The following is a 23,608-nucleotide window of genomic DNA, read 5'->3' on the forward strand; positions in this document are numbered from 1 at the left end:
CTCTGTAAAGTCCTCCTTAGAATGGAGAGTAAGGCTGAGGGAGAGTAAGGCTGTAAGCGGGGGCAGTAAGAAGGAGCTTTGGAGAAATTGAGGCCTTGGCCCTCAATGAATTGAGTGGTGGTGTGTCGAGTATGGAGATTTGGGGTCTACCTTGATTAATCTCGGTAACGCCAAAACGTGATGTGTGGAAGGTCTTCAATTAATTGTAGCCACTGGAAGTGCTCTGGTCAATCTTCCACACCATCAGACTGCTCCCAATGGTGGCAGGACCTAACGGATTTGCATATGCTTGTCCCCTTCTGAAATGGCACAGATGGGCTAAAAAAAATGGTGGCCTGGAAGGTTGCCCAATGCACTGCCAATGGTTAAGGCTAATTCATATTCCTCACATGTTTTGGTTATTGATTATTCTGGATGGTATTTAGAGACTTTGCCGTGGCAGTACCCTTTGTGCACTATTTGAGAACATCATGCATCATAGAGAAGAAGAGAGTATCCTCATCAAGCACTAACATTTGACCACGTTTCCTTTCTCATTTAGATGTTCAAAGTATCAGAAACTCTTGAAGTGCATGCACATAAAAACCTGTTTTCTTTGCAGCTTCCTTGCCCGTGTTGAACAAACATTTGTATTTCTTTTGGAAAAGCTTTAGAAAAAGACAAACATGTTTTAAAAACTCATTCCACAAATGAGCCATTATGAAATTAGCATTTGCCTTTCTTACAGCAATCCTACTGGACTGAGACATAGGGCCTCATTACGACCCAGGCGGTAAGGGGTTTACGGCAGCGTAAACAGCGCCGACCCTTACCGCCTGATTCCGAGGTCCCTTAGCGCCATGGAGGATTTAACACCTGCTTTTAGCAGGTGTTAAAATCCATGGCGCTAAGGGACCTTGTTGTTAATTACGCCACCGTAATTTACGGTGGCGTAATTAACGCCTTCCCCACTCCCATTATGCCCTATGGGGCAAAAATGGGAATGGGGAAGGGTAAATGGGGATTGGGGACTTACCGCCCCGCCAACCTCGGAATGGGGCGGTAAGTCCGCCAACCACCATGGCGTAAACGTAGTTTACGCCATGGTGGTAAAGGTACGACCCAGGCGGTAACTTACCGCCTGGGTCGTAATGAGGCCCATATGGTTTCTATGTCTGTGGAAACAGAGAAATTGATATGAGGCCGGGAAACCCAAAAGAAACACACCAACACAGGTTACAAAGAACATACAAAGTGCTTTATTCAAAAGCTACAACAATTACCAAAAGTCAATTGACAAACGGATAGCTATTCGGCTCTCAGAATAACAGAACGAACTTTCAACGGTAGTTTGCTGCATTAATGTGAGAGACCGTACATTGGGATACTCGTGCCTTTATACTCTTTATCCTGCTCTGGCCAACCCCCTCGCGGGTTAACCATTCTTAGGACCAGGCCTAGAGTTTGTTGCCAGGTCGATCCCATAATGTATGCTTTTCGATCAGTATCGCTGATACAGTTGTTCATTTACACATAGGTCAGGGATAGGACAAGGTCTCAGTTCGCGACCCCAACAAGTGGCCTGCAGGCATATTATTCATTCATGTATGCGGAGGTCACAACGGCCAGAATCCCACTCGAAATGTCATTCGGCCTCCATTTTGATGTTCAGGGTGACTTCCACATTGCAAGGGAACCTAAAATGGCGGCTAAATCCAAGATGGAGATTTACACAGTACACTAAGGTCAAGACTTTGCCGCGGAATCTATTTACACAATGTTTTTGGACAACTTGGCGTAGGCCAACACACATTCAAACAATGCGATAGGAGGTATAATATTATTTCGATTCCGACATGTCTTGCTAGAGACTTGATATCCTTGTCCATATGGACAATGCTTGACTCTCTGCCATCACCAGTAATTGACTGGGCTAGTAGGCAGCATGCAAGACAATCTGACACATCCACTGTTGCCCTGTCTTGTTTCATTGGATCGTGACAGCTTCCTTCAGACCTCTTGGGCTTGTTTCAAGCCTTGAGGAGTCACATGGAGTTTCATAATTGCCAAAGAGACTGCCTAGTAAACTGAGAAAGACAGGTCATTGTAATTTGGCATCAGAAACCGAATTTCAATAGCTACTGCTTCTAGAGCCTTTGTCAACACTGCAGGCCAATGCTTGATGTGATATGGGTCTTCTGACTCTTGCACATTGTCACAATGATTACCGGTGGGATCATGTTATACCAACCTCTGCCTTTTCAGGGGAGATCTAACCAAAATGTGCCCCCTGAGAATGTGGTTGAAGTGCCCTATCAGGCATAACTAGTACTACTGATGGAAGCAGATGTGAAACCCTCAGTGCCACATTATCTCTGTTCTTCAACTTGCCACTACAATCTGTGCAAAAGCTCTCTGAAGTGATGACGAGTGAGTGACTGCTAGTCATTTCTATCCCCAGACCTAGGTGTTGGCCTGTGCTGGTGTATGAAGAGTTTTGCATTGAGCCATCACTGGGGGCCATCACTGATAGCACATTGGGTTCGTTAAAAGATTACAGTCCCAAGCCTAACTGGGGATGTTCTTTAAACATCTTCAACTTTATCTCACTAAATACTCTTCCTCTAGAGCACTTTGTTCCTCTGGCACCAACTCTCTGTGAGTAAAGCGTCTTGCTAAACAGAGGGCAGGGCGTTGCTCACTTTCCCATGCGGGCTCCCTCCTCTAGTATTGCCTCCCCCTCTGCCTGCGCCTTGAGCAGGATCTCCTAAAATTCTGGAAGCTCCTTAAAACCTTCCTCTTTTCCTCCTCTTTGCCTCCTTCTCTCCTCTGCTAACCCAACAGTTGCTGAATCGCTGTACTTGGCCTTTATGCATTTTCGGGGCCTTGACCTCCCACACCAATTCCTCCCAGCTCCTGTCTCTCCACAGCACTTAGCATCTGCACACCCTCCGCTCTGGAGCCTCGTATTACAACACCTGCGGCCCAGGCCGTGTAGCATTCAACATTCTTAGCACTTCTCCTATGGCTCTCCCTCGAGCTTGGACCCCCCAGCACTTACCACCTCTTCCCTCTTCCTTTCTACACTTTCACGTTCTGAATACTCACAAGGCATAGTAGGTTTGTCCCTCCCCCCTCTGTTCTTAAATATTGTGTTGTAATGTATTTCCCTCCCCTGCTCCCTCCCTGCCCTGTGGGCGCTTTGAAACCCTATTTTCTTATTGTATAAGTGTCTAAAAAGCAAACAATAAATATAATAAAATAAAATACATATGTTCTCATAACATGAGAGAGGCACATGATTATTTCAATTTAAAGATGAGAGAAACATTTTCAATCAGATATTGTCACTTTGCAACAAATAGCTATATGGGCTAATGGAGAGTAGCACAGTTAGCTTTTTAGGTACTCAAGGTCATACCCAGATAAACAAATGGTGAGGGATGTGACCAAGACAGATCGGGCTGGACTACCCCTTTTGGGGTGGGACCAAACCTGATTTGCTTATGGTCTTTCCCCTTTTGTAATGGCTTGGCAGGCAAAGAACGATGGTCTGGAGGGTTGCCCAGAGTAATGCCAGAGGTTAAGATTAATTCAAAACCTTTCAGCCATCACCTCTTTTGTTTTGGTGAGTCACAATTGCATGCCTCGGAATTAATAAAGGAAATCCCTCATTTTAATAAAATGTTGACACAGCAAATATATTAGCCAGTGGTACAAGGAAGTTGACAGAAATGCTGCATTAATGTTAAAATTACTTTTTGGGGAAATCAGTTATGTTACAAGGCCAACTATACCATGCAAAATCAATGTACCATTCACAACAGGCCTGGATGTTTTCAATTTCTTTGTCACCACAGCACTAAAGTGGCCCCAGGTTAGCCTCAACCTTTGCTTCACACCAGGACAAAAATCACTGGTTCTCCAGGCCCATGCAGTAATGCAGATTCCCTTTTGCTCCCAGAATTGCACTTCAATGTGCAAAATATTACTAGAGGAGAAGTCAAGACTTCGGGTTGGCAATAATCTCGTAGTCAGTCAGGAAGGACTCAATAATCCCTTACAGTTACAAGTGGATCTTGGTCATTTGGCCTAAGCCCCACCCACCTTCTTAGACCTCCTCTTCCTTTCTGCTCTTAACTCTTAGATCAAGGGATTCTCTTTCCCGCGTGTCTGAAGTGAAGGGCAGAGGATGAAAAGGACAGTTCCTTTTCAGACCCAGGGCCCATACCCCGGCTCAGACAACAGGTAAGCACGTGCCAAAATGTGTTTTCTCCCTCTGTCCCTACAGGCCATCCCCACTATCACCAGGCAATGTCAATGTCAACGACATCTCCTCTGCTCTAAAGCATGGACTCTGCAATGCAGCAACCTCACCCGCATCAGCCTCAAGCCCATCAGCACCCCCTCTGCGTCCACAACACAGAAGATGATGTTCGCCAACGTCCACTCAACTATCACCTATGCAGAAGACATCGCACACCTCATCACTACACACGACCTGGATGCCATCTTCATTACCGAGACCTGGCTGACACCCACCTCCACCCAAAAAGATCAGCCAAACAAGACAGGCGGAGGTCTCACAGTCATCCACAAGACCCTTCAATCGCATCTACAGACCACCCAAACCCAACACTGCATTCATCAGAGACTTCTCCGACCTGGTCACCACCATGTCCCTCAAGCACTCCAACAACATCTTCCTAGGTGACTTCAACCTCCCAGGCAATAAGGCAATAAGGCCACCAAACCAATGAAGGAAGCTTTCCTCTTCCTTCCCAACCCCCTCAGCCTCACACAGCACACGGAAGACCCAATGCACGAGAAAGGTAATATCCTCAAACTAATCATAACCACACTGCCTTCCCTCCACTACAGCTCTCCTCTCCCACTTGACTGGTCAGACCACCTGGCCATACCTTTCAACATCCTGCACACCACCCCAGTCAAGCACTCCCAGCAGAAACCCATCAGACAAACCTTCAGGTCCTTCAATAACTTCCCAGTGGAAGCACGCATAAAAGACCTCGCCAACCTCCACCTCACTGTGATCGATCACCCTCAACCGAACTGCAACTCTCTACTGGAAGCACTCAACGCCACACTCTTAGCCTCCATCGACTGACATGCACCTCTGAAACAAAGTACCTGCAAACCAAACCTGCCAACACTCTTGTACACGCAAGAACTCTACCACAGCAAAAGAGTCATCAGGAAACAAGAGAAAACATGGCGCCACTGCAGGACTGCATCTAACCTGGCTCTCCTCAAGTAACTCTGAGAAACCTGCCAAAAACTAATCAACACAGACTAGGCCTCCTTCTTTCAGTACACCATAGCAGAAGCCAACAACAAAAGCAGAGCCCTCCTCAAAGTAGTAAAGCACTGCATCAACCCACTACCCGACCCTGCCATACCATACTCCATTGAAAAATCCACTGCCATCAACACATCGACTAATTCAGAAAGATTAGCCAGCACAAACACACCAGCTCTGCATCCACAGACCCACCTCTCGTCCCACCTCATGAAATCTGCACACCCTGGCTGCCCTGAAAGCCACATCCCATACCGACGACATCCTCCCAGCATTCATCCTCAAGACCCTTCCCACAGAAGCTCTTCCTCCCTACCATGAGCTCATCAACAGTTTCCTAACTCCAGGCACCTTCCCATCGACCCTAAAGACAGCACAAACCCTCCCTCTATTAAACAAACCCACTCTGGATCCAGACAACCTAGGTAACTATCGCCCCATCTCCCATCTTCCCTTCCTAGGTAAGATCATCGAGAAAGCGGTAGCTGTGCAACTGCAGCATCACATCAACACCAATAATCTCCTTCAAACCTACCAATCCGTGTTCAGACCCAGATGCAGCATGATATGATATGATATGGCATTTGTAACATGCCTATACACAAGTGTTTCAAGGCGTGACGAGGCAGGGAGGGGGGAACAAAGGGAAGACAGACAACGATCCTACTATGCCAGGTGTCATTCAGATCGCTCAAGTGCAAGGGTAGAGGGGAAGGGAAAAGTGCAAGGGGAAAGGGAGAGGGGAAAGTGCAGTACAGGGGTAGAAGAATAACAAGATAAACAATAAGGGCCAGCTGGTGGCAAGTGCAAGGTAAGTGCAGACAAGTGCTGGGAAGGGGGGCGGTAGGGATACAGAGACAGTCCCGCAGTCCAGGGTTGCCAGGGAGGCAGTGCAAGGGAGAGTGGCTGGGCCAAGGACAGAGATCGGTGAGAGTGGCCCAGTTGCAGAATCAGTGCAGTTTCAGTAAGGAATTTAGCAGGGGAGAGGGGGAGAGAAAGCAGAAGCAAAGAGGAAGATTTTGAGGTGCTTCCGGAACCGGAGATGGTTCTCCTCAAGTTTCAGGGCCTTCCCAACGATGGGCATGGAGATGGCAACCATAAATGTGGTCAACCACCTTGACGATGGCCATCCCTGCCTCCTGGTGCTACTCAACCTCTCTGACGCTTTCGACACAGTAGACCACGAGGCACTCACGGACACCCTACATCGGCGCATGGGGATCAGCAACCTTGTCCTACGCTGGTTCAAGTCTTACCTCGCTACCACCAGAAGGTTCTTCAGATGGACTTTTAGATGAATGAAACAAGCACACTGTGCATGTTCACCAACAGTTTGTATGCATAGAAAATTAGTAAATTGGTTTGAGCCGACACATGCTTTGAGCGTAGCTCTTCTTCTAAGGCTTAAATATCATGTCATGCACACTCATCTTAAATAAGGAATATGACAATTCAAGGTTGACTCTTGAGGAGAACCATCCCCGGTTCCGGAAGCACCTCAAAACCTTCCTCTTTGCTTCTGCTTTCTCTCTTCCTCCCCCTTGCTGAACACCTGGTTGAAACTGAAACTGCACTAGTCACCTGGCTACCCTCTGAACTCGGGCCCAGGTCACCTCCCCCACCATATGCACACCTGCACTGCCTCCCCGGCAACCCCCGCACTTGGGGACTGTTTTCTGTATCCCAACAGCCCCCTACCAGCACTTGACACCTGATGTCTGCACTTACCCTTGCACTTGCCACCAGCTGGCCACACTTTTTACTTTTGCTTTTATTTATTCTATTCATTTTATTGATGATCCCATGTACTGCACTGCCTCCTCCCACTCCCCCCTGCACTTTTCCCCTTCCCCCTTCCTCTATACTTGCACAATCTCAATGTCACCTGCCTAGTAAGATCGTTGTCTCTGTCTTCCCTCTGTTCCCCCTCCCTTGCCTTGTCGTGCCTTGAAACATTTGTGTATAGGCGCGTTATAAATGACATATCATATCAAGTTTGTCTCAAAAACTGTGGTTATATCATCTCAATAGTGCAGAAATATATTTCTTCAATCTATACATAGAGTCCTCACAGCAACACAAAATATCCACATCCACCAATATGATGATGACACACGGTTATAACTCAAGATCAACTCCATCAAGGACATCCACAGGCTCCAAACCTGCCTCTCGCTGATCCAATTAATCCAATTGTGGCTGTCCAGTGCATAATTGAAGCGCAACCCCTCCAAAACCGAATTCCTACTCCTCAACAACAACACCGAACACCCAGACATACAGACCTGGCATTCAACCATGAACCTGAGAGCCTCACACCCAAGCTCACCTCTTGCGCCAAGTCTCTTGGGTTCCACATCAACAAACACCTCTCCTTCAAGGCACACATAGGTAAGAATACTCTTAGTATCGGCTCTCCCTCCTGCAGAAAGTCATGCCCTCCCTCCTGACAGCTTTAGATGCACCATTCAAGTACTGGTCCTATCCCACCAGGATGGGGCAATGTCCCTCTTGAAGGCCTTGTGTGTGCCCCTGAGACTTGTTCTGCACTCGGCCGCATGCCTCATCAAGGGTCTATGCAGATACGACCACAAACCCCCCTATCGCTCATCGACCTTCACTGGCTCCCACTGCATGCACAAATTGCCTTCAAGTTTTGCTGCATCATCTATAAGGCATGGTAACACAAAAACAACGGTTTTATAGGAAAAAATATTTTATTACTCGATATATCTGAGGTAAAGCTAAAAGTTCATATCCTCCTACGGGAACTATTAAAAATAACATCACAGGACAACAGAATATGTACAGTTAACCTCTCCCAGGTTGAACCATCATCATACAGCCACAGAATCCAATCTCCAGTTCGGAACAGTGATGTACCTACGCCGTTGGATTTGCCGCACTTTTTTGCCATACTTTGCACTCAAGTTTGAGGATATGAACTTTTAGCTTTACCTCAGATATATCGAGTAATAAAATATTTTTTCCTATAAAACCGTTGTTTTTGTGTTACCACGTCCAATCTCCTTTTAACGGTTAAAAGGAAACCAACGGCTTGTCCGTGCTTTCTCTTTTTTGCCTTCTCCGCAACAACGTAACCCTGTTTGTTGTTACAGTCATCTATAAGGCAGTCACCCAGCTACCTCTTAGAGAAACTCAGCATCTCCAGCGGACAGCGCACCACCAGAAGCCAGGACACATGCAGGCTTGAAATTCGTTGCTTCAAAAAGGTAAGGCCGAGTAAACAAGCTTTCTCTGCCTATGCCCCAAGACTATGGAATCTCCTCCCCATAAGCATCAGACTCGCCCTCATGCTCCTACAATTCAGAAAAGAACTGAAGACCCAACTCTTCAAGGAGTCTCTGCTTCACAACACCTAGGCCATCACGTCACCCCCTGCTCCACCTGACATGCTGATGCCGTCCGTCCCTCTCCTCCCCACAACCCTGTACAGCTGTACCCCTCCTCTCTGCCCCTCTGTATCCTACCCCCCACTGTATATCTGTTCTGTTGAAAACCTCTGGAAAGCGCTCTGTTATACATCTTTACTTTTGTATACATGTAAAGTGATCCATTGTGTATCTGTACTGTTGTATACCTATGTAAAGCACTCTGGTCATGACTGTGCCACTGGGGCACCGATTGGCACCCATTGTGAACTATTTGGGAGCCATTCATCGCCATAATTCTTCCCAGATAATGCCTATTCATATTTTTGTCTTTACTTTCCGTTTGCAAGACTTTGGTACTTATGTATTTAATTTCACAAACTACATATCCCATAATGCACCTTGGGGCAGTTCTCAATCCCTTGCTATTCCTATGCAGCAGTCTTAGAACTACAATCCCCAGATGCCTTAGAGATCAGTGCTGCTTTCACTTTCCAGGACCAGAGAGGGAGGAAGCCAATTGCCTTCAGGTGCGCTGCTCCAGGTGCTGCTAATGAGCCTGCATCAGCACAGGGCAGGTCACTATTTAACCAGGAGCACAGATCTCTTGCACTGAGTTTGCTCCCAGCCCTTTGTGCCTTGATCCTCAAATTCTACTGTTTCCTGTTGCTAACACAACCTGTTCCAGTTCCTGCTCCTGTTCCAGTGCCCTGTGCTCTCTGCCTGGCAGCCCAGCTACTCTACCTACTCTGCCCTGCCTTCTGCCCTGCACCTCAGTGCTTCCTGCACTGCAGCCCTGCTCCTCTGCTTGTAGTCCCGTGTTCCCTGCCTGCAGCCCCTTGCTCCCTACCACCAATTCTCTTTTTCCATGCCTGCTGTTCATTGCTCTGTTCTGTGTTCATTGGCATAGCCTCCTAGATTCCAGTCCTGAGCTTCCTTGTTCTAACTGCAGTTCCACCCTTGTTGTCCTAGCCCAGAGCTACTGTCCCTCTTATTCCTGTTACATGATTCAGTCCAGTCCTTGTTATCCTAGATCAGAATTTCAGTCCTGAGTTTTCCTTGTTCCTGGTCTACTGTTCATTCTGCTGTTCTTTGATTTCGGGCCATAGTTTCTAGTTTGCAGTTCCAATCTCCTGTAGCATTGCACTTACATTATTTTCTTCTTGCTTTTCCTCTTTCATTCCTGGTCTCTGTCCTGAAGCTTGCTTACTATGAGTGCCTATTCTGCCCTAGGTATTGCTGGTACCGTTCTTTTCCTCACTCATGCTTCTGTTATTCCTTTGTCCAGAGTTTGGCTTCTGGGTTCCCCAGAAGGCAATCTCTGCCCCTTTTTTTGGTCTCGTTTTACTTGTAGTCTACAGTGAATTTAATGTAACAGTGTGTTGTGTTCTGTTCCCTCAGAGGGCATGCGCTGTAGGTTCCGGCTGGACCCATACCGGCTTGTCTCATGTGAGTACGCTCCTTGTTTGTGCCCTAGGGTCCAGACACAGAAGCTACTCTTGCTGCCCCTCTTCCACAGGCTTGCAGGGTGTGGTGTCTGTAAAAGTAACATACACAGAGGCATTGAGATCCCCTTATATCTGTGGGTAGTCTCTAGTCCAACCTGTGTATGCAACCCTCGTGGGATTCCTCATTGTTTGTCCAGTGCATGGTTCCCATCCCTTCTTGTTCACCATTGAGGTCTGCCCTTTCTTCCTGTTCCGTTGTTCAGAATCACCTTGTCTATTCTTCTTTCTTGTTTCTCGCCTTCTGTATGTAAATGTTATTGTTTATTTGCACAGTGATTATACACAAAGGAAGTGATTCAAAGTGCTTCAAGGCAAGAATGAAGCAAGGGAATACAGTAGTCATTCTTAGGCCTTGAGGTTTCCGAATGATCTAACAATAAAGTAACTAGCGCACTAGGCCTGACGGCATTTTTCCTAGTGCAAGTGCATGAAGTGTTTCAGGCACAACCAAACTAGGTAGGGGAGACAAAGGGGGGACACAACAGAACTTTGTAGGCCTAGTAAAAACATGTCAGGCAAATGCACAGACGGAGGTGCGAGTGAAGGGGGGGAGAGATGTGTTTGCTTGCCCCCTTACATCAGCACAGCCACCTCAAACCTACCTGGGTGTCCTGTGCAACTTCTGACAGCTCTGTTGCTTCTCGAAGCTAGGTCCAACCTCAATAAATACAATAATAATAATAACTCAGTTAGCCCTGCTCCCAAAGGCCAAAAAACAAAACCACTCCTTCTCTACAGTCCCTACATCTCTGGCTTGTGTTTCCATGCAGCTTGAATTTCAACTACCCTGGTTTGTGTTTGTGCATTGTGAGAAACCTGAGGGTATCCTCAGTCCCAAACCCTTGGATCCTCTGTGCAGGTGGCCATTCCTCTTGGATCCTGACCCTAGGCGAGGAGATGTGAGGGAGGATCACCTTGGTACTTGGGAACTGGAAGTGGGGAACCTTTGTACCACCTAGTCGCCCCTAGTAATGACAAACCCAACCCTTCCCCCATCTTCTTAGGATGTTATAAGCCAGTTCCCCTCTTCTCTCCACATTAGACACGTCACAGTACTGGGACGAAGAAGAGGCAGCTCAGAGCAATGAAGACGACATATTTTTACCACCCTGGTACTGGGAAGAAGAAGATGCCTGCCTGGAGCTGTGAAGGTCAGGCATGTCCCGTTAATTGTGGCCAGGCTGGGCTGATTGGAAATTCACCCCTGCAACCTATCAAGGGGCTGCAGTGGTATAAAAAGAGACCAGTCCAGCAATATGAGAGAGAGCGTGGGGAAACCTGTGAAGTAGCGACCGCAGCAGCAGGAAGGCAGGTGCAGGTGTGGCTTGGGAGGTGGGACTCCGTGGAGCCAACTGAACACTAAGAAGGGAGCCGTGTGTAGAGGCTGTCCCTTTCATACACTTTCAGGATGCTTGTTTCCCTGTGTTGGAGCGATGACACAGGGGTGCTTAAAGGGCAGGAGTGGAACCCCTGAAGCGAGGAGTAGGTGGCAGAACGATCCATGCTGCTGGGAAGCCTTCCCTCGCAACCAGTGAGTTTGTAAGCATTGGGAAACCCGGTGCGCAAACGTTTGGTTGTTCAAGGAATACATTGTATCGGAATGATTGTGTGTTTGCTGAAACACGTTTTTGAAGGTCTCTGATCCAATCCAAACTCAGACAGTGAAATACTATGAATACTTTGTATCGGAGTGGTCGCGTGTGGAAAGAAACATGTTCTCGAAATTCTAAGAGTGCACAAACCTTTGTTTGAAATGAATTAAAGGAATAATAACCAATGGGTTGAATGGAAAGTGTGCTCTAAGCACAACCCATGCCTTTTGAATACTGAACTAAATGAAAACCTTAACCAGAATACAACCAACATCTATTGAACGCCGAACTGAATGAAAACCTTATTAACTGTTGCATATACATATTAAATTCAAAATTTAAATGGAACTTTACATTCGAGAAAACACCATCAAATGCTGAATTTTAAATGAAAATTTAAAACAAGGGAAACCAATATATGCTGCATTTTAAAGTCAAATGATGTGAAAACTACATATCACATTTAAAGCAGAATTAATTAAGATTATAGCGTTTATTTCAACACAGCTGCAATTTCTATATGAAAAACCAACCATACAACGAAGGCACAAGAGCAACAAAGAACCTTAAAAAGTCAAAAGATATTTTGATGCTGAAATTAAGTCTTGGTGAAAGGAGTCCCTGAGACTTGCTGCTAAAATTAAGTGTTGCGGAGAGGAGCCCTGAGACTTGCTGATGAAATTAAGTTTTGGGGAAGGAAGCCCTGTGACTTGAACAATTCATTGCCTTGGAATTGGATTCTCAGGGTCCTTTTGTGCTTGTGACTGTGTTATTCTGCATTTGGGCAAGGGAACCCCGAGTATTGGTTAAAACTGTATCATCCTGAACTCAAGGGAGGTAATTTTGAATCTCTTCCATTTGAACTGCTTCATACTTGGGGAAGGGAGCTGAAAGAAAGCTGTGAGCTGGAAGAAGCTTGGACCCTTCTGTTAGACACTGTTTGTTTTGGTTGATGACATCCCTACACATTGTATAGAATAGCTGTGAGAGCAAGTATAGGTTTTGGACACAGACAGATTCTTCAGTTGAACTCTTTAACTCAGACTTTATTAGTTTTATTTCGGTAGGGAAATCCCACCTTAACGTAGGGCAAGTTAGGCCTTTTCCCATCCTGAACTTTAAGTTAATAAAAGGTTTTTATTTTTTAATTCAGAATCTGTTGTCACTGTCTCGCTTCATGATGCCTTCACAGCACCCTTGTTAGTATTTCAAACAATATGAACAAACCTATTTCTGCAACACTCTCCTCCAGATTCTTAATTTCTACCTAGGGTTAACATGCCAGCAGTGTAGAATTTGCATCCCCATAGAACTCTCTAACAGTCCTTAGAAACATAGTGGAGTTGACATCAAGAGGGTCTGATCCCAAGGGCGTTTTTTTATAGTGAATGGTCTGATGGACTTCAGGTGAAAAGTCAGACATAGATTAAAAGGACTGTGTTTTTCACATTGTGCCATTTGCAGATGGGCAGTTCATGAATGAATCAAGTTATAGTTGTGGCTTTTCATATTCTTCCTAAACTAGGGAGGAAGCGGGAGTTTCAGTGGCTCAGGAGAACCTGCTAAATTGTTCTTTTTTACCAGGAGTATCAGTGCCAAGAATGTAGATCTTACCTGTGTTGACATAGTTGTGTAGAGGAGGAAGCTTACACATAGTCTTCACTGCCCTGAAGGCATCATGGTGCTTAGGGACCACAAGATAAGCCATTCTCTTCTCCCATGTGCACTTTGCATGGGTTAAAAGGTTACAAAGAGTGGGTATTGGCAGGAACGCAGTTAGAGATGGCAATAAGCCCAACCCTGCTGTGTAAAATGTCTGGTGAAAACACCAGACCCCGACAGAGAACTCACCTTTGCTTGACGATCTAAAAACCTTGATGGGGTAAGGGTTTTTTGCAAAAAAGTTCTTCTTCTTGCAGTCATCTGAAACTCTTTCCCTGGACTGATTGCCAGGCTCCAGTTGGACTAGGTCATCACATTCCAGGGAACTGTAATTTCAACCAGAAAATGTACATTGTTCAGAGCTACCTGAACGCTCTATGTAAACCCTAAAGGGCCAACCAATAGACAGAAGGGGCAGGATGGGTAGACCATGAATTCCATTAAACAATGTTTCAATAACTGTGATGCTATTATGGCACACAGAGCATAGGCACGAACCAGGAGGCTGTTCCACAATGTGGCCCAATAAAGCTTCAAAGGTTTTTGAGGATTTGATACATTGCTATAACATCTGTCAGCATGTAAGGTGGTAGTAGTCTGCTGCACACACTGAGGTAAACGTAGTGACCCCCTTGATGTAAGCACTCATGAAAAGCCATAGTTGGCAGCTGGCATTACCAGTGAAAACATTTTTGCAAAGACCCACCAGTCCAAAATCAGAGTTTGGTTGACATTAGCAGTATTTTTCAAAATGTATGTAATACAGATAACAGATACCGTTGCATAATGAATTGTGTAATGTATGCATAGCTGCATAGAGATCCTATTACTCAGACTGATGTTATCATGACACAATATTATGGCAATATAGAGGTTGACTTCGGGATGCAGGGTTATCAAGCTGCCCTACAGATAATTTCTCTGTGAATGATAGGGTGGTCATGGATGTACAGTCATGACCTGAGAGGTTAATCTCATAAAAAGGATTTTGTGTTTGCCCTCCAGGCGTCTGACCAGCAGTTGAATGTTTGGATGAAGTAAAACATAACTAATGATACCAATACACATCCAGCCACATTTTGTGGCTTAATCCTAAACCCATTCTAGTTCCCGGATATACAAGTTTTATTAACAGCACTTGTTCTAAAGTTTTTTCCTGATGAAAAGTTTCACCCTGTGGTTCTGTCATGTATTTATATGGCTATTCTGGTGCTGGCTGGACTGCCGATGTTTAGCCAGTATCTGTTAGTGCTGTGTTTGCTATTTCAGTGTCGGTGGAGACATATCTTTGCCTATCCCATTACCATGCAGCTGGACACACAGATTCATTTTTTTTAAATGGTGCCTTGTATACAACAGTCTATCTTCATTACGCTTCTTACTTAGAGTAGAAGTTGACACATCAGATGGTTCACAAATCACAAATAGACATGAGAACTTTCTGCTATCTAAAACAAGCATTGACAAAGCCAGTAGATCTGGCTTTGTACATCAAAAAGGTAACATATTTGTGTACATTCCCATGCATGAAAGAATGTCCTCCACATGTGCAAAAACAGGGCCAATCGGCTTTGCCTATACTTATTATTGTAGATTTGTCATTGAGATCTTTACCAATGCTTTTACTTCATAATGTATTCCAGACTGCTAAACCCCTCTTTGATTTGCAGCCTCATTTGTATTTGAATTTCTCTGAGCAGCACAAATCATCCAGGAATCATCCTGTTCTCATTTGCATACTCATGAAGCAATTGTATAAATTGTAACAAAATAAACAGTGTTTAACTGAAAGTGTGAGTTTCTTCCAGTTCTCAGCTTTCTTTCCACTCCCCTTCCCCAACTGTAAGAAAGTTCCACAAAAAGTCTCAAGATTACCTTTTTCCTGTTCAAGCTAACTCAGTTCCAGGCAATCCACTGGGCTCACCTCCCCATGTTCCAAACAACACAGTTCAAAAAGCAAAGGGGTCTTGAGGCTTTGTCCACAAGACAACATGCGCAGTTCCTCAAGTCTCAGGGATCCCTTCCCCAAGAATACAACTCTGCCAAGTTTATTTCAGTCTTTTCAAAAGTATAACATAATTTGAGGTCATCCTGACCCTCCTGATTTGCCTCACCAGTTCACTCGCAATGCTTCTCCTTGATTTCTTTCAAAATGTCTTTGATTTCTCCTCATTGAGGGCTCTCTGGTCTAAGCGCAGTTGTGAGACCACACAGTCTACTCATCACAGGTCACACAACCAGAATCCCGAAGTCCTGAAGTCACACAGGTTCTTCAGGTCCTGCCCCTGTGTACCAAGTTGCATTCACGTAATTCCTCTTTGTTAGCCTCTTGGCTTTATGTGCAAGTTTTACACTTCTCCTTATCAACCTCTTGGTTCTGCCATCACTTGTCACACACCTTTTGCCAGTCTGTGGCCTTGCGGCATTACATTCACTTATAAACGTTCACCTTTGTGAGGTTTTATTCATATCCCACCTTCTGTGGCACTCTTTCACATGAATGCCCTTTTACATTGTGTATTTTGTATTTGTATTTCACAAGGGCACTTTGGCTGTCCTTCGAGCGTTGCTTTGCCCATAAAGCTTTATTGTATTCAGTATTAAAATATATTGGACTTCAAGATTTCATTTAGTTCGGTATTCAGTATGCCTCTGTTATATTTAATCTCATCTGTTCATTCAGTTTGGTATTTATAATGCATTCATTAGGTTTAATTTTAAGTTTCCAGGCAGATCGATATTTACGATACATTCGTTATGCTTAATTTTAAGTATCCAAGCAGTTCGGTATTTAGGATGCATTTGTGAGTCTTAGTTTCAAGTTTCTGTTTGGTTCAGTATTCAATAGGCATCTGCTAAACTTATTTTGATTTGATTTGATTTGATTTATACTGCGCTTCACTGAACCTGAGGCTTAAGAGCACCGACATACAAACAATTACAAAACAAATATATGTCTTAATAAAATGAACACAAAATCTATAATACATAAAGAAATTTAAAAATGGCATACATAGGAAGAATGACAGCAAAATATGTTATACAACAATGTCCTTAAGAAATAGACAGGTACATTCAGAACAATTCTTAACTTAGTAGAGGAATTGCTGTCCAGATTTATCATTCTGTTCAGAAACAAAGGTAGAGTACTATGGCCACATCCAATTACAATGCAGTCAGTGTTATCAGTGGAACACCAGTTGTTTAGCTGTATCTTCCGAAGGATTTTCAGGTCTTGAGTTCTGACAATGTTGGAGCCCATTCTCCGATTGAGCCACGATAGAATTTAGTTTTTAAGGGCTTCCCTGGATTCAAATTCCCTAGGCATTAGTAATAATACAATTTCTAGGGTCCAAAACAAGGCTCCTTATATTAAGATCCGCGACTTTGGCCGTTGTTGATTTTCTTTGGCGAATATCCTTGGACATTAGGGCAACTGGGGATAGAGCTGGTTTAGCTGGGCTCTGGGTATTCTCCACCAATGCTGTTCCCCCTACGTCCGGACTAAGGTAAACTACCCTAGCCTGCAGTGATCGTTCTTTAAAGGGAGCCTCACTACAGTCCACTTGAGAGCCTTGATGGAGACCACTCAGAGAAAGGGGGGTTTGAGAGGACTTATCTGGTCTTTTATGTTCCTTCTGTCCGGACTTCCCATCGTTTAGCGGATGGGAGATAAGCACAGTGGAACTAATAGAGGTCACCCAGGTTTAGAAATCCTCAATGCTGGTATAAGCAGCAAGGTCCTGCTGCATACATTTTTTAAACAGCAGCCAGTTTTCTGGAGTCTTGGAAGCATCCATCCCGCTAGCATTACTATCCCTATCCCCTGTATTTGCCCTGTCCAACATGTTGTTCGATAGAGCTGCCATAGCCTGGATGCCAAAAGGCAAGTAGCTCTTTGATTTATCAGGTTCCTTAACTGCTAGCTCCCCAGATATACCCCCACAGGCCTCATATTGATCCAACACCATTACCGCTGGATACATATCATTGGCGTCACTCATGCAGTCTTTGTTACTTAGTAAGAGACTGGTAAGCAGGAGGTGTTCTTTTTGGAGCTTTTGCCTTCTTATGGCACTGAGTGCTAGGACTTCCGATAGATGACTACCACTTCTAAGGGGAGTCAAAGGTGGTAGTTGTGGAGTACATTCCACCTTGTCCAAAGCATCATGCTGAGTGGTGGGAGGCACAACGCCAGTGCTAAAACCTCTTTCAGTTGTAGACTCATTGGGCAGGACTATGAACTTATCCTGTCTATCCATGTTATGTGGACTTAGCCCTCTAGTAAAACACTGAGCAAAAATAATCTAAGCTGAACTGAAGGAATCACCTCAGGGGCGCACAGGGGCAAATGACGCTTACCAGCATATACCACACGAGGGGCGTGAGCACAGTAGCGATCTTCTGCACCCAGCAACGCCACAGAACCTCCCTCCGTAATGACACCAGAACCACCTCCTAGAAGCCGTCTGTGCCCCAGCACCGACACCAGCCTGTGCTGACACTGGGACAGAGTACCTCTTTCAACGAGCTGATGCTCGGAGGTCAAGGATTTTCAACACCTCGCGGCCGGTCTCACAGCAGTGCCACCACGGGGTTGGCGGTTAGAGGAAAGAACCCTAAACTCAAGTGCACGTTAGGCCGCACCGTCTAGAACGCCACCTCCAATGTGAAGAGAGTGTGTAGAAATAAAGGTATAGTTTTCAAAGACTGTTCTGTATTCAAGTATGTTCAGAGCGCCCCGGTTCCTAAGTGTTTTCCAAGACACTCACTGGCTCCTTGCAGATCCATCTGACGGTCCCCGCAGCTTCCTCTGCCCTTGCAAGGTCAGTGGACCGTCTAGTGCGAGCCCTGCTTTCATGCCAGGCAGTCTTCTCCATATGCCGGCAATTGGAGAGGTTTCTCTCCTGACACAGACTCAGTCCTTCAGTCCCCCGTAGCTTCTGCTGTTCACGTTCTGTGCTGGAGGCTCTCCCACCTGTGGCCACGGCCCAGCCCACTTCTCTTGGGCGCCACAAGTTTCCTGGGGTATCTTCTGGCATCCTGGATTTTGCTCCGGTCCCACCATGGCTGCCTCCACACAAAGGGTCATCTGCTGGTCTCTCCCACGCAAGCCTACCTGTTACTCCCTTGTCCTGTACTCTGACCCTCATTTTATACACCTGCAACCAGTTAACAGGTTGCTGGTATTGATCCTTTGTCAAGTTGCCTGACCATGATTAAAGGGGCATGCCTAACTCTCTGTAGGCATCTTCTTTGTCCCGTGCCAAAGTGGTAAAATAAAGGTATAGTGTGCATCACTCTCAGTCTCCTCTTCTGCGACCCACTACTTTCAAATATCAAATATGGGGAAATGAGGGGAGAGGTCTTGCAATAGCCCATAAAGGTTGGGGAAGAGTTAGGTTGGTCATTAATAGGGAAAGGGGATACCATGTCTGGCCTGCGGGTACCCCACTCTCAATCCCTGAGGACCCTCCACCCAGGTGATCCTCCCTCGCTTCTCCACCCACATGGGCGGGATCCAAGAGCAATGGCGTTTCCCTGACCACCTGAGAAGAGGAACCAGGGGATGTAGGAGTGAGAATACCCTCAGGTTTCTCACAGTCTGTGAGGAAGCTTCTCCTATTTTATAATGCAGGGATTGATTCACCACTGGGTGTCCATACATTACACGCAGCAGCTCAAAGTTGTAACGTACAAGGGCAACACACAAATCACATTTCTTGCCCATTAATATACACAGGGATACATTCTCCATGAGAAAACTTACAGAGGAAGCATTTCCTTTGATAATATAATGCTCCGATTGATTTGATATAATGTATCATTATATGGCGGACCTCATATTTATCAGACACAAAGGAATCCAAAACTGAATTGAATCATTATCGCACAGCTGATACAGGAAGTCCTGACATATCATTACAAAACTATGTCTGCAAAATACTGTTTTAGTGAGGATGCAATGACCCAAATGAAGACCATCTCTGAATCAAGGAGACACATCATAGGTGATGCACACAACAACCCATTCCCTGCTCCGACAATTTTGTACAACTTCATGGAAACAGTGTCTCTAGCAATGCATTAACCAGATTAATATCTCACGGGTTAAGCACTCGCCTCTTACATGCACGCTTGCCTCTACCGTTATGCAAGTCGACATTTTACAAGGTGAACTCAGCCCTTCCTTTTTCCAAGGTTAAAGAACTATGTCTCATTACATTAGAATTTACCTGCTGATGTTACAGTGCTTAGAAGTTTGAAGGAATCCTTTGTGAAACACTATAATAAAACCTGATATTGACATTATCTTTCAAAAACAATAATCCGTAAGAAAAGTGGTCCGCGATAATGCAAAGCAGGGATCAATACCCTATCAGGAATTGTGTTTACACTGGAGCTCAGTGTTTACTATGCCAGTAAAATGCAAGCAGGGGCAATGTTTCCAGATATTAGATTGCAGTGGCTCATTAACTAAATATACCATGATATGCTGCATTTCAAAGTTCTCACACCAGAGGGAAAAAACATAATAAAGATAAACATTATAACAAAGCTGCTGCACTCACAAGTAAATGAAAACATTGTCAGGCATATCCTACCATTCCAAGACAGCACCCATGGAAGCACTGACCTAGGTATGATGCAATGGTCCAATGATAGTCACTCTCTGGATCACTGCGCAGCTCATTGTCATAAATTCTGAACCTCGATTTTTATAACCTTAAACACAGTAATGCAGTACAAACGTTTAAAAAATATCAATGTACCAAGCAGCAGCAGCAGAAAAGAAGCTAATCAAAGGAAAATTCCAGAAGTCTCTTGGCAACTTGCACAGTTCTACAAAATGGCTGACACCATAACAGATTTTGAAGCACTCTTTCCGACCCATCGTGCAAGTGATTTGCACCAGGGGCTCTCTGCATACGGCTTCAACATTTCTGAGCATATCCTGTATCATGAACCCCTAAAACGTAACATGGCTAATGTTCTGTGACCTATCTGTCAGCGGGGAACAGCAAAGGACACCAAAAGATAGTGCTTGCTTTTGCTCACTGCAAGGCAAGTGTGCAATGTTAGAAAAATTGCATTTTTGCAACTATTTGGGGTATCGGACCTAGGCTTGCTAGCCATCGGTGTGAGCCACGCACCCTTGTACCCACTTGGGCTTTTATAATCCTTTGTACGGCTTATCTTATGTAAATAATGATATTCACTCTCTTCTGGTCCTGTTTACAATAAATGTGATTTTAATTATATGAGCAGGTATTTTATCTATAATTTCTGTGAGGCTGGTGCATTTTGGACTTCGCAGGGCCTTGTCTAATGAATCAAATCAACGATCAATGACACGTTTAAGGCAAAAAAGTATAAAATGGGTACGGGTCAGTTGTTTGAAATTTGTATCTACCGCACAGAAAATAAGAAAGGAGCGGTGCCCACTCAACTATCTCCATTGTATTTTTGCATCTATTCTCTTTTATGCATTACATTTGGAAGGTACGGATCATATATCCCTACATTCTTACCCCCTTCCAATGTCCTAAAGACAATCATTTGTTTTACTGTACTCTAGTGATGCACTGGCACTTCGTTTCTGTATTGTAAGAAAACTTTAAGACCATTCCCAGGACATTTTAAAAAGCTGACATATATTGTGGGTGCAGCTGCTGCATCATGAATCTGCGACCATGGCAATGATGACTTATGCTGTCATCACCAACATCATGGAGGTGTTTAACAGTGGGAATGCTGCCATATACTGTGAGCAAAGGCATAATGAATGTGTACTACAATGGGAATGCTGAAGTATATGGGTTCAGCATTGTGAAAAATTTACATGGAAGATGCTGGCTTATATTTTGGCCAAGACATCATGCAAGTGTTTTACAGTGGTAATGCTAGCATATATTGTGGGCAAAGACATCGTGAAAATGGTGTGATCCGGTGTACTATTAGTGACCAGACATCTATTGGTTTTTTTCATTTGTTACCCTACTGAGTCAATTGTAAATTGTATGTCTTTTAGCCCATTTTTCTACAAATGTGTGCTGTAAAAATGCCCAATTTTAACCAATTGTTACTAAATTCTTTTGCGGGGAGCCACCTTGATCGTCCCACATTACTCCCTTAAGCACTCACTGTGCTCTGGCCTTCACACGAATTAAGAGGGAATATGAATTCCCCTTCAACTAAAAGGTTCATCAACTGCCACTGATCATTCATAATTCAGAATTCTGATGCCCCCTCAGGATACACCCGCCCCAGCACCAAAGGCAGCCTCCACCACTGCGTGGATAGAACCTGCCAGTATCAACTACATACATTCTAGGGCAGAGCTGCTAGTCGAATAATCAGCCACGTCCACCTGTCACTCTGCCACAAATTTAAACTGGGGATACAGGGATGGCAGGCTGCTGCTGAAAGACCTTCACGCACCCTGTCATGTTCCAGGCTTTGGTTAAATTGCCGTCACTTTCATACCTTCGCACGCTGTGTCATGCAGGCTCGAACTTCCTGGTTACTGCGCAGTAAACAGCGTCTCAGTCCTTGCTGTGGGCTTCGTGCGGATGTTGTGACACTCGCTCATTCACATATGTTCATAGATTTGCCCATCCTCACACTCATTTATCCACCTCTACATGTTTATTCAATAATCCATTAATCCATATCACGCTTCTGCATTCAAACGTCAGACATCGTCACACTGTCATATACGCTCATCCATCGTCAAAATCTTTCATGCATTGTTCCAGCACCATGCCCTTACCTATTCATCTTTCCACCATAATCAATCATTCATTAATCAATCCTCACGTTTGTATTCATTCATCAGTGCCATCCGCACCTCCTCTCCACACTGTGTCTGCTTTCCCTCCAACATGTCCTCCATCTGCATAAGTGTTTATTTTTGCAAGAGCTCAGTTAATGTTTCCACCATACAACAGTCAAAATGATTAGCTTTGGCGGTGCTTGTTTAGCATATGTGTGCCATCATTACAAGAAAGGGCCATCAATATCAGTCTAACCCTTCCCCAAAAGGGGCCATCCTGCCCAAACTACTACACCACGTCCACCCTTCATTGGATAATAAGGAGGCCGAGGTCAGCTTCTGCCTGTTTGGGTGTCATCGCTTAGGTGAACGTGCGCCTCAAAAGACAGTAAAGAGGTGGTCAACATAAGGTGACTATACCAGTGACTAAATCTATTGTGCGCTTTCTAAGAGAGCCATATGGGTGAGGGACAGTGATAACAGCAACTGTGGACAAAGGAGAAAACTAGCCGAGGAAACCATGGCAATGTTTGGCAACATGGCTGCCACCTCTAAAGAGCGTGTAGAGGAATGTGCTGGAAAAATTGTGAACAGTTTGCGCCCTTAAATTCATTGGAAATATGTCAGTGGTTGTCAACAGAGAAGACAAATGCACATGTCTACCCCCATAAAAAATGAGGAACTGTCTATATAATCAAATGAATGTGTGTCTCCTTGTTACATTTTTTATTTTTTAAACGATTGTCAGTGTAACTGTCCTAGATATCATATTAGAAGAGGTAAACTGATCTGGGGGAGCCACAGCCGTAATCCACACACTTTTCGAGCCCCCTTTGCCCTATTGTGCAGCTATAGTTTCATAGCATGTAATTTTTCAATTTTCAGGTGTGGTTTCCTTGTGGTCTCTCACTATCTTGGCCTACGAAAGGTACCATGTGGTATGTCGGCATGGTGGCGCTCTGAAGCTGAGCCGCAAAAGAGGTTTCCTGGGAATGACCTTCATCTGGCTCTTCTGCCTCATATGGGCTGTGGCCCCACTCCTGGGTTGGAGTTCTTACGGACCAGAAGGCGTACAGACCTCGTGCTCCATTGCATGGGAGAAGAGATCCTGGAGTAACTACAGCTACATAACTGCTTACTTTATAACATGCTTCATCACGCCAGTGTCTATCATCGGATTTTCTTATGGCAAGATCCTCAGCTCTCTACATAAGGTACTTCCATATATATGTTTTTCTCCTTAAATGGTTGCAATCTCCTCTGTCCAGCTGGGTCGTCACTACAGAAACGTTACGCCACCACATGTGCAATTTTGCACGGTCTAAGCACTAGGAAACACATTGGCCTATTGTTAATATGTATTGTTTCAGTGCTTTTTT

The 23,608-nt window shown here is 44.9% G+C and overlaps 1 protein-coding gene across 1 annotated transcript in view; it reads left to right on the forward strand.

Annotated features, from left to right (window-relative positions):
• Positions 1–23,608, forward strand: part of LOC138514668 (pinopsin-like) — a 200,774-nt gene that overhangs the window by 32,118 nt on the left and 145,048 nt on the right. Inside the window, exon 2 of the mRNA XM_069630096.1 lies at positions 23,115–23,443. Coding sequence (XP_069486197.1) covers positions 23,115–23,443 — 329 coding nt within the window. The remainder of the gene's footprint in view (positions 1–23,114; positions 23,444–23,608) is intronic.

The sequence above is a fragment of the Ambystoma mexicanum genome, chromosome 12 (genome assembly GCF_040938575.1).
Source record: "Ambystoma mexicanum isolate Mex_15411 chromosome 12, UKY_AmexF1_1, whole genome shotgun sequence".
NCBI lineage: Eukaryota > Metazoa > Chordata > Amphibia > Caudata > Ambystomatidae > Ambystoma > Ambystoma mexicanum.